This window comes from Vanessa tameamea, chromosome 10 (assembly GCF_037043105.1).
Source record: "Vanessa tameamea isolate UH-Manoa-2023 chromosome 10, ilVanTame1 primary haplotype, whole genome shotgun sequence".
NCBI lineage: Eukaryota > Metazoa > Arthropoda > Insecta > Lepidoptera > Nymphalidae > Vanessa > Vanessa tameamea.
Window position 1 is genome coordinate 12,278,090 of NC_087318.1, and position 15,213 is coordinate 12,293,302.

Consider the following 15,213-nt stretch of genomic DNA (forward strand, 5'->3'; position numbering starts at 1 on the left):
AAAAGATCATCCGAATTATTAAAATTAAACTTCTTCGAATACACACACATACATCGATATTATACGGAGGTGGGTAGTTGGAAATTCAATAATGTTACAGTCTGCGCAAATCCCACCTTCCTTTCATCTAAACTTATTCCCGAAAGTTCGCCTGAGTCCGCGTTCGTGAACGTGTAAACAAAATTTATACTCACTGGAGTGGAATGAACGATCTTTTAATTCCTTTTATTTTTTTCTTTTTGACACGATGTTAAAGGTACAGAATGATTTGTAAGTTTAATTAATTCACTTGCCTTGAGGCTGTGCCAACGTAGAATAAAACCCATCTCGCCGCGAGTGGTGTAAGAGCAGACTGAGGGCTTTTTTAGAAGAATTTGTAATATCATCAAATATCTAAGCATCTCAATTACACATACGATTAAAATCAATCCACCAGCGAAAGGACTTCGAAAGAGAGTTACGGCACAATTTACCAAAGTCCTTTCTAATGTGTGTATGCAAGTTAGTGATGATTTTTTATTAAAAAAATATTCCCTTTCAATTATACTGAAAATTATTCAACCCCACATGGTGCTGTGGATACCACAAATATTACACTGAAACCACAAATTTATACTGTGCTATTTAATATTCGCTATAATATTAAATAACACAGTATAAATTTGTGGTAAAATAAATAATATAAATAAAATTATATTAATAAAGTCAAAAATCTTTATCCAATATAGAAGTGTTACACTTGCTTATTGGTAGTCAAAAATCTACCACTGGTTCGGAAATTAACACCGCGGTCCTGAGAAGAACCGGCGAAAGACACTCAGGGATTTTTTTTTAAGTATTATTTACAACTATTTTTTTCATAGTATAACAATAAATATATTTTCGCTATTTGAAACAGCCTGGAGGCGATCATCTCATTCCCAAAGTGTGCAACCAACAAAGAAATAGAATAAGACAGCAAAAATGATCCACGTATGCTTGTCTAAGCTACGTCATAGGTGTATTACAAAATCCTGTATTTTTATTTATATTATCTGTTAAAAGTAACCTTTGTTCTTTTGTTCTGTCACAGCTAAATTTGCAATCAAAAATGTATCAAGGAGTATCTTATTCAAATAATGTCTACAAAATCCCTTAAACACAAAATCTATTACCGAAAAAACTCTCAAGGGAGAGTACGTCTTATCAAGCCCTCATGTTGGCTTAAGGGCAACTCCAGACTTTGAGCAAGATATCAAAATAATATTTGAAAGGTTAGGAGTCCCATAAGTATTTTTATATTCTTATTAACTAATTAAAAAAAACTGTTCCTGTCCTATGAGTCACGTGTGACTCCTGATTATTTTAAACTAAGATAGGAAAATTTTAAGTGCATAAAATACGGCTGTAACATTATGGTATAAGCTTTTAATGTTTTTTTTTAAATTATTATTAACTATAATATAGAATCTTAGTAATCTTTGTTTTTCAATATAGTATGATCATAATCGGAGGCGACCACTTAACTCAAACGATTCATCGATGAAGACATTATTGTATCAAAATGATTAATATTTATTTATCGAAAAAAATTACACTGTAAACTCTTAGTCAATTAGACTATATCTCCTGAGAAGATGCAACAGTCTTAACTCAGTAGAGGGACATCGCCATCATATCTAGACAAATGTCTGTTAGGATAAGTTTAACCGCTCACATACACTCATTTTGACTACAAAATATATACGTAAATAATTAATTTTAATACGACACTAACGTCGACCCAGTGTGCTCGCCCTTAGCTCCCATGTTGGCTAAACGTTTATTTCGATGTCATGAGTCAAAGATACAAGGCGGATACAAAAAACAAAGGACCTTTGATGAATTATGACGTCGCTCCGTAAATATTTGTGGGAACCTGTGATCAGGCAAGTACACAATCCGTAATGCCGACTAATATGAAAGAGAAAACAATAACGTTACCCCTCATCCGTTTGTTTGGTATTTATACTGAGCTGGCAAACGCCCATTCTCTAGAATTGGATGGGTGCAATTGTTTACCTTCAAAAACTCAAACTATACCGTTCGTATATTCCATATTTGAATAAATTATCTATTCCAAATTTGAATAAATTAAATAAACAAAGAAATACATTTCATTCGATTGTCTATTAAAAATTACAGTTACTGCCTATAATTTAAATATAAAAACATAAACCATTTCCTAAAAAAATTAAAAAATATATCATATTACGTAGTTTTGTACTATTAAGTTCCTACTTGGTAGTATTTTTAATGCTATTTGGTAGTATTATATGCTAAAATGCTTACAACATTAGAAAGATAAAATTTGTTCGTTTATAATGCGAAAATTCAATATAAATATTGAAATTAAAATATACTTTATTCCAGTGGGCTCGTTGTTATTTACAAGGTTAAATTTAATGTTGCCACTCATTCAGATTGTATATTCTATCGGAAAAACCGCCAAAAAACTCAATAGTTATCCTTTTCCACAAATAAAATTATGTACGGGAAAAAACGACAACGTTATGAACTGCGTTAATAATTGATAACCTTCCTTCTTGTATTGATTTAAAAGGTTTCCATTAAAGAAAACTGTATGCTTAGGTGCTTATATCTTTGTCTGAATCCATTCGAAATAAGCTCCTTATAATATTAACTCGTATTAACGAAGTACTGGTTGTATGTGTAATGATTATTTTACGTATAAATGCACTATAAAACCAATACAGACGATATCTTTACAAATAGTCTCCGAGTGAAAAGAAAAAATTCAAATATTTTACATACTGCCCTATACTTTTTCTCAGATACGTTATTTGCGTATGGAATCGCTATTCCTCGAGTTACTAAACTCACATCAAAATGTAGATGAGAAAGAATTACACAGTCATGACATTTTTGTTCGTCGCTCTTTCGAATATGTATAACGGCACCTACTTTGTGATTACAGCTTGTTTTATTGAAATTTTTACTGAGGACGTGGTATACAAATCGAATCGAGGAAGTAATGCTCGTTCTAACTCTTCAACTGTTCGAACGTTCAAAGTTTTTATGCACATTCAATGAAGTATCAGTCGAATTTATCATCAAACTATCATTGTCCTTTGTTTGAAGTTGAATAAAATTTTCTTCGTCGCCCCCTCGAGCGTCACCGAGAATAATATCAGCAGCGTCTTTAGATAAAGACGCCATTAAGCAATAAACTATTTTATATCTGACGCTAAGATTTGAAGTACGGACGGGTCGAGTGCCAAACTTTTAAAAATATAATGTTTCCGATACATAAAACCATCCAATAATATTTGCGCGGCGGCGACACGAAAACATTTCGGGCGGTATCTGTCGACAATAAAGGCCTTTCGGGCGATAAAAACTGATCTGCAAGTTCGTCGGCAACAGGAAAACAGATCTTTGGACGATCGCCAAGTTACCTGCACTACGCACCCCGATCATGCGTGTGTGTATTCAATGCCTATAACGCATAGGCAGTAAACACACACGCGTGTAAACAAAGCCATGACGTCACCAGGAACATTATTATTTACTGACTCGACAAAGAACATGATTATTTATACAAATTATAGTACTTCTTTATAATCCCAATAATGCGGAACATCAATTAGAATTTTGTCGCCGTTAGGAAAAAAGACATCGAACCAAAACAAAATTTGAGAAATTAATTTTGGCATATTGTTATTAAACGTGCAGTATTACCGAATTCGGACAACCATGTCCTGTAATGATATGTGTACAGTTTTGATAAATAAATAAATTAGAAATGAAACTTTTTTAACTATTGCGATAGAATCATAATCCTGCTATACGAAATAAGAAGCAAAGGAGGTAGAGTTAAACGTTTAAATCTTTACTGAAACACTACAGTAAATATGCCCTTTTCTATACACCTGACAACGATTATTTCATAACGATATATGAGTAGTTAAGAAAGTTAGAAACAAATGAATATCACTACAAAATAACGTTAATATTTCTAACTTAGTAAGCAATAATTATATCACTTTAATTATTCATCTACTCTTCATATCATGAACCAAGATCGATGTTAATATCATCGATGGTCATAAACATAAAAAATAATAATCAATAATCGATATATAATAATCGATGGTCCCAATTAAGTAACTATTACCTTTCTCTTTATTCTTTACCTCAAGAGGTAACAAAATCTCCAAAACCCCGGATATGTTCATCCTGATTTGGTGATGATGTTAGAAATAAATACGTTGATAAGATTCACATATAACTCTTTGCGCCTTTTCAAATTACCTTATTCAGTACATCAACAAGTTTAAGAAAATTTGTTTGTTTTATAATATTTAAATGTATATCAAAGTGCCTTATAAACTTGACATTTCGAAAAAATATGTCTGTTTGATGACGTGTATTTTGAGGATGTGAGCTTACATAAAATGCAGATACGCCACTTTTTCCAATATACATAACTCAGTATTGCAAACATCGTCCGATGCGCCCCTCTTTTTTGCTCAGCAGATTTGATGATTAATGCTCAAATTTATTATCCAAACAAATCCACGAGACAAGGTAGCTTTAAAAGTCATTTCTATTGAGGCATTTAACGTAAAAACGTAAGTTTAATGGAATTATATCAAAGAAAATAAAACAAATTAGCAAAGCGTTAAATTAAATTAATAAGAAAAAGTATATCTAATTAATTTGCTTGTTAAATTGACCAATGTCGACACACATGCAAAATTTTTGGTTGATAAAAGTATATTGAACATTTATTTTTATAAGAACTATTTTTTCTATGGAATATTAACATTTCACGATCTGTAGATAACAATAATTCGAGAACGTGTCACATATTTTATGAAAACAGATGTTCTAAACATTCCTATGTAATAAAAAACAGACGCGCAAATAAAAGTATTTTACCGAACGCCTATCCTGTCATGGCTATTATTAACAGCTTAAATACCTGTGACTATGAATTGTTGGCTAATAAATGTTCGAAAAACAACCCGAACGATGTAAAACAGTTTTGATAACTTTATTACATTGGAATATTTATTAATTTTTTTATCGATCCGGTAAAAGTTTACCATATTAATATATTCATAAAAAAATATACTAAATAACTATTTTATTTTTAATATTACTTAATGCAATGCTTTTTCTTTTTTGCTTGTTGTATAAAGACCTTACTTATCTTACGTAACTCACTCGTGAAAGTTTGAAAATCGTCTTACAGTGATATTTATTATCCGTCTTTCCATTATTTCAAGTACTACAGTCGCATATCAGTAATTGAATTTCGATTTTATTCTGGTTCAGAAAAATCCTAGATCCAGGACTGTTGATATCAAGTTTGATATCATCATAAAACCAGTGATGTTAATTCAGCTTATTAATAGTAAGTAATAAAGTTGGCATCCCTCAGTTGGCCAAAACCCTCCTCTCCTCTTGAAAAAGTTTTAAGAGCCAATTACATCCGACAGATTACACGATGTTTTTATTCGCTCCCGAACACGTGATTAATTATAAACACAAATAAAGCACATGAAAATTGGTAACGAATTCTCGTCTTCGAACCCAGAATCTTCTGTCAAGATTCTTGTGTTCTATCCACTGTGCCATCTCAGTTTATGTCGGCAAATTATCTATTGTGAACGTAGCATGCGTGCTCGTACACCGATAGCAGTTAATAAATTGCTTCATAGTTATACACGTATGCAACCAGTAAATAGTTCCACGTACGTAGAACTTTTCGACTTCCAGCTCGCGAGCTAACGTAACGTATCCCATTGTAGGCGCCAAGGAGACTGCGTCGGATTGTCAAACGTTTAATAGCTTCCGTGATTATCGGTTCGCTACGATAAAGCTAAAGGTGTAATGGAGAAAAACTTTGGTGATTTTATTTTATTTCATACGGAATTAGAAACGGAGCGAAATGAAATAATCATCTCCGTCTGAACTGGATATTTTATTTGCAACCAATTGCTGTATAAAACTTCTGAAATTCGTAGTTTGTTTCTATGTATGAGTTACCGCCTCGACTTTGAGCTAGGGACTCAAAGCGGTGGGGACGTGTATACGGAACCCAATGCCGTTCTTTATACACCTGACAGCGATTATGCAAATTTTCATAACGATATATGAGTACCTAAGAAGTTAGAAACAAATGAACTAATTTTCGCATTTATAATATTATTTAGGATAAACACATACCTACATAATAACGTTAATATTTATTATGATACAGGATACTGAACTCTACAACGCGTTATATAAAAATAAATAAGTTTTTTTTTATTTTTATTTTAGCGTCATAATTTTTTAGGTATGGAAAAGTATAAGAGACCGCGCAATTTCGATGACATATTTCTATTTTTTTTTTTGTATAAGATAAGTAGGCGGACGGGCTACCTGATGATAAATAAATGCTCCAATCCAACATTCCTTACCAATTTACAACATTTTTTGAGAATTAAGGTGATGTGTCTTGTTATGTACCTATTATTACGCTTTCCTTCAAACCGTCATAAAATAATACCAAACACAGAACCTACTTAGACGCGTGGGCGATAGTTAGTTAGAAGTATTTGTACAAAGCCCTATTACCAAGACATATAAAAAAGTCACGACTGCTACAATTTTTCCAAAATGTTATTTTACATAAGATTTTATTTACTTATCAACTAATAATACTTAAATAACGCACAATATGCTTATTCATTAATACAAAAAACAAATACACCAATTTTCACATTAATAATAATATTCGTAAGATTTTCTAAAGTACACAATTCTTCGGCTGAATTATTTATTGCTATATTTAACGTCAAAGTCGCAAACACAGCGCTCGTAAATATGAGCAAAGTATAGGAGAGGTAAAATATAAGATATAAACGTAAATAGTTCCAGACAACTCGGTGCTAAACGAAAAAAAAAAGGTCTTCAAAAATTTTAACGAAACTAAATCAAGCGTGTCCGAGGAGTCGTAACGAATGAAACCAATCAGGCATAATTCCTTTGAAGATTCCCCACAAAAGATAAAAGTCCGCAATCTCTTTGGTACACTTTTTATTCCCCGCAAGGATTCACTAAAGCTGATTCAATAAGGACTCGCTCATTTATTTAACCGCGAAAATGTTAATAACTTATAATACTGACATTTTATTATAATGAACTGAAGAAATTTCATATACATCGTGAAAGAAATCCAGTTTCGGTGTGGAATTTTCGTCTGATACTATTTTTATTGAAGTTTTGTTTGATGCAATGTCGCATAGTACCTTTGTATCCGAAATGCTGTATTTCGAAAGGTTTTTTTTTAAATACAGTTGCTCTCGCGTTTTGGGAAAAAGTATAAAACAGCTCTTTGTGTATGTAATATTTTTATTACGACGAACAAAAAACGTATCACAAATGTAAATACAATGAGGGGTGACATGAAATATTTGTGAACGTACATTGCTTAAGATTTCGAGGATTAAGGGATAAAGAAAATTGTAAATGCGAAAAACTCCGTACGCCATTCTAATTTTCTCCTTCAAAGAAAACATCCGACACGTCCAATATTCCTGAAAGATCACTGGTGATTTAGTTGTTAAATCCAACTTTGGGTTCTATAATCCTATCTTCATAACCGGCAGATCCATCAGTCGTCATTAAGCGGACACGCACTCTTTCCCTGTCTCACTCGTATCGTTTTTATATTTCCGTCCCTCTCATCGCACCTGTGGGAAGCAAGATTGATAAGGCCCCCGCCACACTGCGCTCTGACAGCTTGTTATTGAAAAATTGAGCGATAATCCCGGTGCGCGTTGTTGTTTAAGTTTTTTGTTTTTTCCACGCGCCGAATTTTTTTCGGCACTTTTAACGGGAATGAAAATTGAGTGGATTTCTGTTTACGGAAAATCTTTCGTGAACTTTATTGAGTTTCCAACGCGGATTTTATGTTCAATCATAGTTTATGAAGTACTGTATAAGTTAGTTATATTTGCTTAAAATGTTGTTGCTTACATCTGTCAATTTTTTTACATACTAAAAGCTATTGATACAAAGTATTTCGCTTGTTTGTTTTGATTGAAATACATGTTAGAGAGAAAGAACTAAAACGCTCACCAAGCGAATAAACATTTCGAATCGCATGATAGTCGAATATGATATTGACTATGCGATCGTTTGTCTGCCACCTCATGGGCGTTTTTATAAGAGCCATAACACGATGTGTGTTTTACATTGACAACAACGTCGTGAATCGTCGTTTTTTAGCTCAATAAGCGTTTTAGTTTTGAGCTCATTAAGTAGATAAAGAAAAAATCCTCACTGACTTACTATTATAACTTCCAACCTTAATTTTATACTGTTAGTTAATTTACTCTGTAATGGATATATTTTACAAACAAAAAATATTTTAATATGAGATAACATACATAATTTCAAAAAGATTAAGCGGTTATATCGACCTTAAAGTGAAGTCTGTTAGTCAGTATTTAATTAACAATTTAAAGTAACATAATATGTTCAAAAATTGTAATTAAATAAATTTTAATATATATACCTAATATATTAATAATTGTATAAGTTTTAACTATACAATGTTATGGTTTTAAAATGCATACATCAAAAAAAAAACATAGGCAAATTAATTTTAAATATTCTTTAATATTCGAATATTATACAATAACAATACACTATTATTATCAATCGAGATCATTCTATAACCTTGCCTTAACCACGTGGCTATTATGTTACACCATTTCCGAAGATCTCACTCATTGTTCAGAACAAATGATATTACTCCATGCCCTTCTTACTTACCCATAAGAGAGCCTTTGTCACAGCTTAATGCTTATTCAGATGTATGCAAATTACATTAATATGATGTGACATTTTGAAACAAGACAAGGCGACAGTCTGAAGAGACAGTTTCGTAACGGATTATTTTCCTTGTCAAGAAGCTTTGGATTATTTAAAGGACAATAGTTGGTATATATTACAAATTAATAATGTCCCATCACTGGGCAAGGACCTCTTAGAGGGTATTCCACTTTTGAATGACATTAACGTGCGAGTATTTGTGAGTGTGTAATATTTTCTATTGGTTTTATAATATACCACTTTCTTGTCATAATTGTGATATACGTGTGTAGATCTAATTTATTTTTAGAAGGTAATAGTTTCTTTACTTTTTTATGATTAGGTGTTTTTTCAATAATTTTTTTTTTCTGGTCTTTAGTGTATTATCGCTTTGTTGTTTTTAATTATACAAAATGAAGTTTATCTTAGAGACCAACGGTGCGGAAATTACATTCTAAGAACAGAAACTCGTTCAACATTAACTATTTTTATTTTTATTTTAGACTACCATTTCGTTTCTGTTAATACTGATATTGACAATACCACCCGGAAATAAATATCTCTAAAATAAAACATATAAAGCAAAACCTTCATACTGTTTCAGAAATTTGATAAAATTATTCATGTAAAGATATTAATTTGTAAAATAAATTCACAGCCAAGCTCATGTTATGCGGTTAGTTAAACAATAATATCATGAATATCAGATGCGTTTGATTGCCTCCTTGTTTACTTACAACTTGCCTAAAATAAGGAAACAGAAATCTTACCTAAATTAAAATTGAATTAAGATAAAAAATAACCACTAATAATTATAATTAAAATCAGTCGATTATAGTCGATTGGAGATGGCCCAGTGGTTAGAACGCGTGCATCTTAACCGATGATTGATCAAACCCAGGCACGCACCACTGAATTTTCATGTGCTTAATTTGTGTTTATAATTCGTTTCGTGCTCGCTGGTGAAGGAAAACATCGTGAGGAAACCTGCATGTGTCTAATTTCAACGAAATTCTGCCACATGTGTATCCAACAACCCGCATTGGAGCAGCGTGGTGGAATATGCTCCAAATCTTCTCCTCAAAGGGAGAAGAGGGCTTAGCCCAGCAGTAGGAAATTTACAGGCTATTAATGTAATGTAAAAAAATGTACCAATTATATATTTGAAATATAAAATCTGTGACAAAGTAAAGCTTATCTATCACCTTAGAAGAGTTCTTCTGGACACCCTAAGCTGATAGTATAATGTGCACTATAAACTGAAACTTGGCGGGATCTTGTATAATATATAAATAAATATTAAATAAATAATAAATAAATATTGGACAACATCACATACATTACTCTGATCCCAATATAAGTTGCTAAAGTACTTGTGTTATGGAAAATCAGAAGTAACGACGGTACCACATACACCCAGACCCAAGACAACATAGAAAACTAATGAACTTTTTCTACATCGACTCGGCCGGGAATCGAACCCAGAACCTCGGGGTGGCGTACCCATGAAAACCGGTGTACACACTGCTCGACCACGGAGATATATATGTTATGTGATTTGAATATTACTAGTAATTGTGAACTGATTGTATTCGGAATATAATAATTACTACAATAGCCTAACGTATTAGCTACTAAAACACAAAGGTCAAGTCACTTACATCGGGTTTACGATGATAACGAATATGACTGGTTAAATGATTACCTTAATAAATGTATTGGTATGTAAAAAAATAATAATAATAGCAGCAGCCAAAATCTTACACTTATTTCAGCCTAGCTCTCACTCGAGTGTCTGTACTATACGGAACTTCGTCCCAAAAATTAATAGTTGAATATATTGAGGATCTTCTTAGATCTGAGGATCTTTTGTTGAGACTCGTTCCTTCAACCGATGATGTTCCAATCAGAGTAAAGGCGCAGGGAAAAATCTAAACAAACAGTCCGTTCAATTTTGTCCCATTCACTGTTTAATTGAAACGTTACACCACAGACCCGGATGATTTCACGCTACGTGTTTTTCGTTCAATGCAATTATGTCAAAAATTTTAATCAGAACAGATAAAAATAGTATATATCGGAATCAAATTTCATGTTCAAATGTGTACGTGTATTTAAAATTATAGACTCGCCTGTGTTCGTCATCAGTAATATGTCAGCGTATTCAAAATAGGAGGTCATAATTTTTTTAAAAAAAAAGTTCCCTCAAGCGCTTAGCGCCGATTTAAGATAGTTTTGTAACTCCAACATCGTTTTTTAATAAAACCTTTTATTAAAAAACCCAATAAAAATATGTTTATTTTTATATTTCTAACGAATTTACCTCTTATTTGCAGGTTGTGCGTTCGTAAAGTTCAGTTCACACCAGGAAGCGCAAGCAGCCATCACAAGTCTGCACGGCAGTCAAACTATGCCTGTAAGTAGGAATATTAAATAAAATTACATTCGGTTATTGGGATTTATACAATCTCTTACTTCTTCTAGATTCACTTATCTCTCTACTAAATAGGCGTTAGAATAAACTGCCAAGTATTGCTGCGTTTTCAGTTAAAAGGATAAGTTCGCCCGTAAAGATACAAGCAAATGAGGTTTAACATTTTTGCCAATGATTGGCCACTTTATAATTTTTGTAAAAAATTTATTAGATGTGTTAAACGCATAAATAAAACGTAAAAAAAAGAACGAAGGTATATAGATGACAAAAAAAGTTATCATTCGTTGATTTTCATTGTCGATAAAAAGTGAACTGAAACTGCTGAGCTGCTATTCGTTTCGTCTCCATATACATTATATACATTTCCGGTCCACGGTGGTGCCTTTACATTTAGTTTAATCTTTAACAGTACTTGTTAGAGTATACCGGAATAAAGTTTGATTTCGTTTAATTTTTATTTATAATTTATTCATTTTGTGCTCGGTGTTGAAGAAAATTAGCAAGAAAACAAATGTGCCGTATAACAAACTACTGTTGACAGTGTTAGCAAAATTGCATACTGACAAAAGTTATTGTTTTAATATTAACAACGGCAAAACAAATTATCGTGCCAAATGAATTTATACGGCGTTCAGAGTATTCCAAGTTTCCGTCTTGTTTCATATCCTATGTGTCATGTTTAATGGTTGAGTTTTAGTTTAACAATAGCAAACGCCTCGAGTAACGAATCAACTGTTTGTGAAGTCTGTTTTCGAAGCTGAGAATCTTCAAAAACATTTATAATATTGAGTAGTTTTTGATTTATTAAAACATCAACCATTTCTTAGGTTTTTTGTAAACGTGTATTACGAATAGAACTCTCAGATCTCAAATCGTGGGTGTCATAAGTGCCGATTGAGGGATTTTTCATGTAAATAGATCACGCAAGTTCTTCAATCACCAGCAAAGGAATAATGATTGGTAAACACGCAGTGGGCTGTAAAAGTATGTAGAATTATTGACGATCAAGCCCGTTCCGATCTGCTTGATCCTTTGGCTTTGCGTAGAGATGTTGGATCGCTCTGCATCTTTTACAGAATTTATCACGGGGAATGTTATGATGAATTGTTCGGATTAATCCCGGCTGCTGAATTTCACCTTCGGACATCTCGCCAAAATTCAAAATATCACCCACACCACCTAGATGTCCGAAAATCCACAACAGCGCGATTTTTAAGACATTTTCTGCCTCGCACAACCACTCTGTGGAACCAGCTTTCGCCGGCGGTTTTTCCGAACCGATACGACTTAGGAACCTTCAAGAAAAGAGCGTACTCTTTCCTGAAAGGCCGGCAACGCACCTGCAAGCCCCCCGGTGTTGCAGATGTCCATGGGCGGTGGTAGTCACTTTCCATCAGGTGAGCCCCCTGCTAGTTTGCCACCTCTAATTTAAAAAAAAAAAAAGTCCGCTGACTTATCTTCGATGCAATACAACTTGTTATTTAATACATATTACATAGCGAAAGGAATGTCCCAAGATAGGTATTTTTTATATTCTTTAATACAAATAAATACAGTGACTTTAATAACTCATCAAGCAAATTCCGAGATCTTTGGTTGAGATCGAGGGCATAACAAATTATTGGATATTTATGTTGAGAAATTCTTGAGGACAGAAATTGCCCGGATTTTTTAATTTGGCAATGTTTACACTCCTATACCCACCGAGGCGCGGGAGTGAAAATACGTAAGGCTAGATCCTACGCATGAACTCCCCGATCGTGTCAGATTGCCGTTCCTTTGGATTATTAAATGAAATGAAGACTTTACAATTTTGCACTGTATTATCTCCTAAGTTAAAATAACAGGTTAGCCTACGTCGAGAATGGCCGCAATGACTATTTGTTATCGGAGGATATCATCTTTAACTTTTATCTAAATTAAATCTTTTGTCAAAAAAAAATATATCTAAATAATTAATATGATAAAGGGTGGAGTTGAGAATTTGTTGATTTTATTTTTTACTATATTCGCCATCTTTCTACAAGAAATTTTATAATACTAGAGTAATATATGTCAAATTTTACAACTAAATTATAAACGAAGCATCTTTGATTGAACCAACCGATGAAATTAAAATTGTTTAAACATTTTTTTTATATTTTAATTTTTGATAGCTTAAAATTAATGATGGTTTATAATGGCATTCGTTCCTTTATTTGACCGACAATAATGAACTCACGTGGCAATTTCTGTTAACAACATGTCCACGCAAACACTCAACTTGTATTCCGTTGTAAGTGTGTTTACGAAGTCCAGCGTGTAGAGCATACGTTAATTATACAAAATAATAAATATGGCATCATTAAGCCTTATTAAAGTTGTCTGGTTGATTAAATGTGAACTGTTTTTAATCCTCACGTATTCATCCTTAAAACTTTATTAAAATAATATAACGTGTATTCGCATTCTATTTTTGAAATATATAACTTTTTTGGTAATTTATTTTGAAAAGCAAACCTTTTAATTAACAAGGGTAGACGCACACGTAACTGCAAATTAGGCACGTATCCAAAAAAAAACATTTTCTTTTTCTCTGAAAAGCTGGACAGTGATGACAATCTGTTTGTGAATATGCAACTCTTCTTCTCTACGCCATACCTGTCACGAGACGCTTGGAATCTTCCCCGAGCCGATAAACACGAATCGAACTATTTATTAACATATCTCCCAAAATCGATTTTGGAATACATTCGTGAGAAGCGATTAAGAGTACGTTCATTTAAGCGCATCCATTAACAAAGTACATAAGCCTCTATAGATATACTATGGTAAAATAACCCACTAGCAAAGGTATTCCCAAAGACGTTGGAGCTAGGCCCGAGGCTTACCAGCAGCTGTCACTCTTACAAAGGAAAAATTTCTAATTTTTTGACAGACGGAATAGAAAAATTGATATAAAATATCTTTTACCGAATGCACTTAGCTTTAGGCAGCTAAAGAGCCTCTTTTTTAAGCAACTTATATTACTCTTTTTAATATGTAGTCTTTGTTGTATGCGAAGTCCAGTTCGGGGAGGTACAGCAAAAAGTCCTGAAATTGACTGTCCGGGCCAGCCGCTTAAGTTTTAATTAGCGGTTGTTTCCCTCGAGCTTCGTTGAGACCGTGTTATCGGTAAAAATACATTCGGACTGTTGAAACTTAGTGTGATTTATGTGTAAATTTCGGACACAAGACAACATCTGATACAAAAATATATGATATGATAGTATCTCATATACAAAAATGAATGTTAGTTTTATGACATTAATAAACTTGACAAATATTATTTTGAAAATTTAGCACATATTTGATTTTCCATTAAGAATTATAAACTCTGTTTGTCGCCATTAGAAATCGTTGCTGCACATCAATTTCGATAACGTTCAAGCGATCGCAATCTCATACATATCAAACTATATACACAGTCGGACAATGTTTTCTGGGATTTGCTAAAAATTCTTTCTATAAACATTTTGTGTATCTTTGTCGTGTAAAATTTAATATTTCTAAAAGCTTTAATCGTTACGAAACATTATTTAATTTAAAATAAGTTTAAAAAATAAAATCATAAATTAATTTGTAATCGGTAAGCGACTACAAAGTTTCTCGCCGGCACTTCTTGGTAAAATTTAACTTCTGAACAGGTGTCTTACGTTTAATTCATCTTGCAAAATTGCGATTCAAGTGCTTGTAGAAGCTTACTTGAATAATGTATATTAGAACTAATACTATTATGATAAATATATTATAATAATTCTTCACAACTCGTCTCATAATATGTTGTGTGTGTGTAAGCATACGGTACATTAAAATCGAAGAGAATTAAATATTATTTAATGTATTTGTTTAAACTCCATTAAACAATGAATGAATGAAATTGATATTTTCCTTAAAACCAAATTAGC

General features: G+C 32.6%; 1 protein-coding gene across 10 annotated transcripts in view; it reads left to right on the forward strand.

Annotated features, from left to right (window-relative positions):
* Positions 1-15,213, forward strand: part of Bru3 (bruno 3) — a 651,773-nt gene that overhangs the window by 596,640 nt on the left and 39,920 nt on the right. For all 10 annotated transcript variants that reach the window (XM_026627538.2, XM_026627695.2, XM_026627772.2 and 7 more), the window contains one exon: positions 11,190-11,269. In XM_026627538.2, the coding sequence (XP_026483323.1) occupies positions 11,190-11,269 (80 nt within the window). The remainder of the gene's footprint in view (positions 1-11,189; positions 11,270-15,213) is intronic.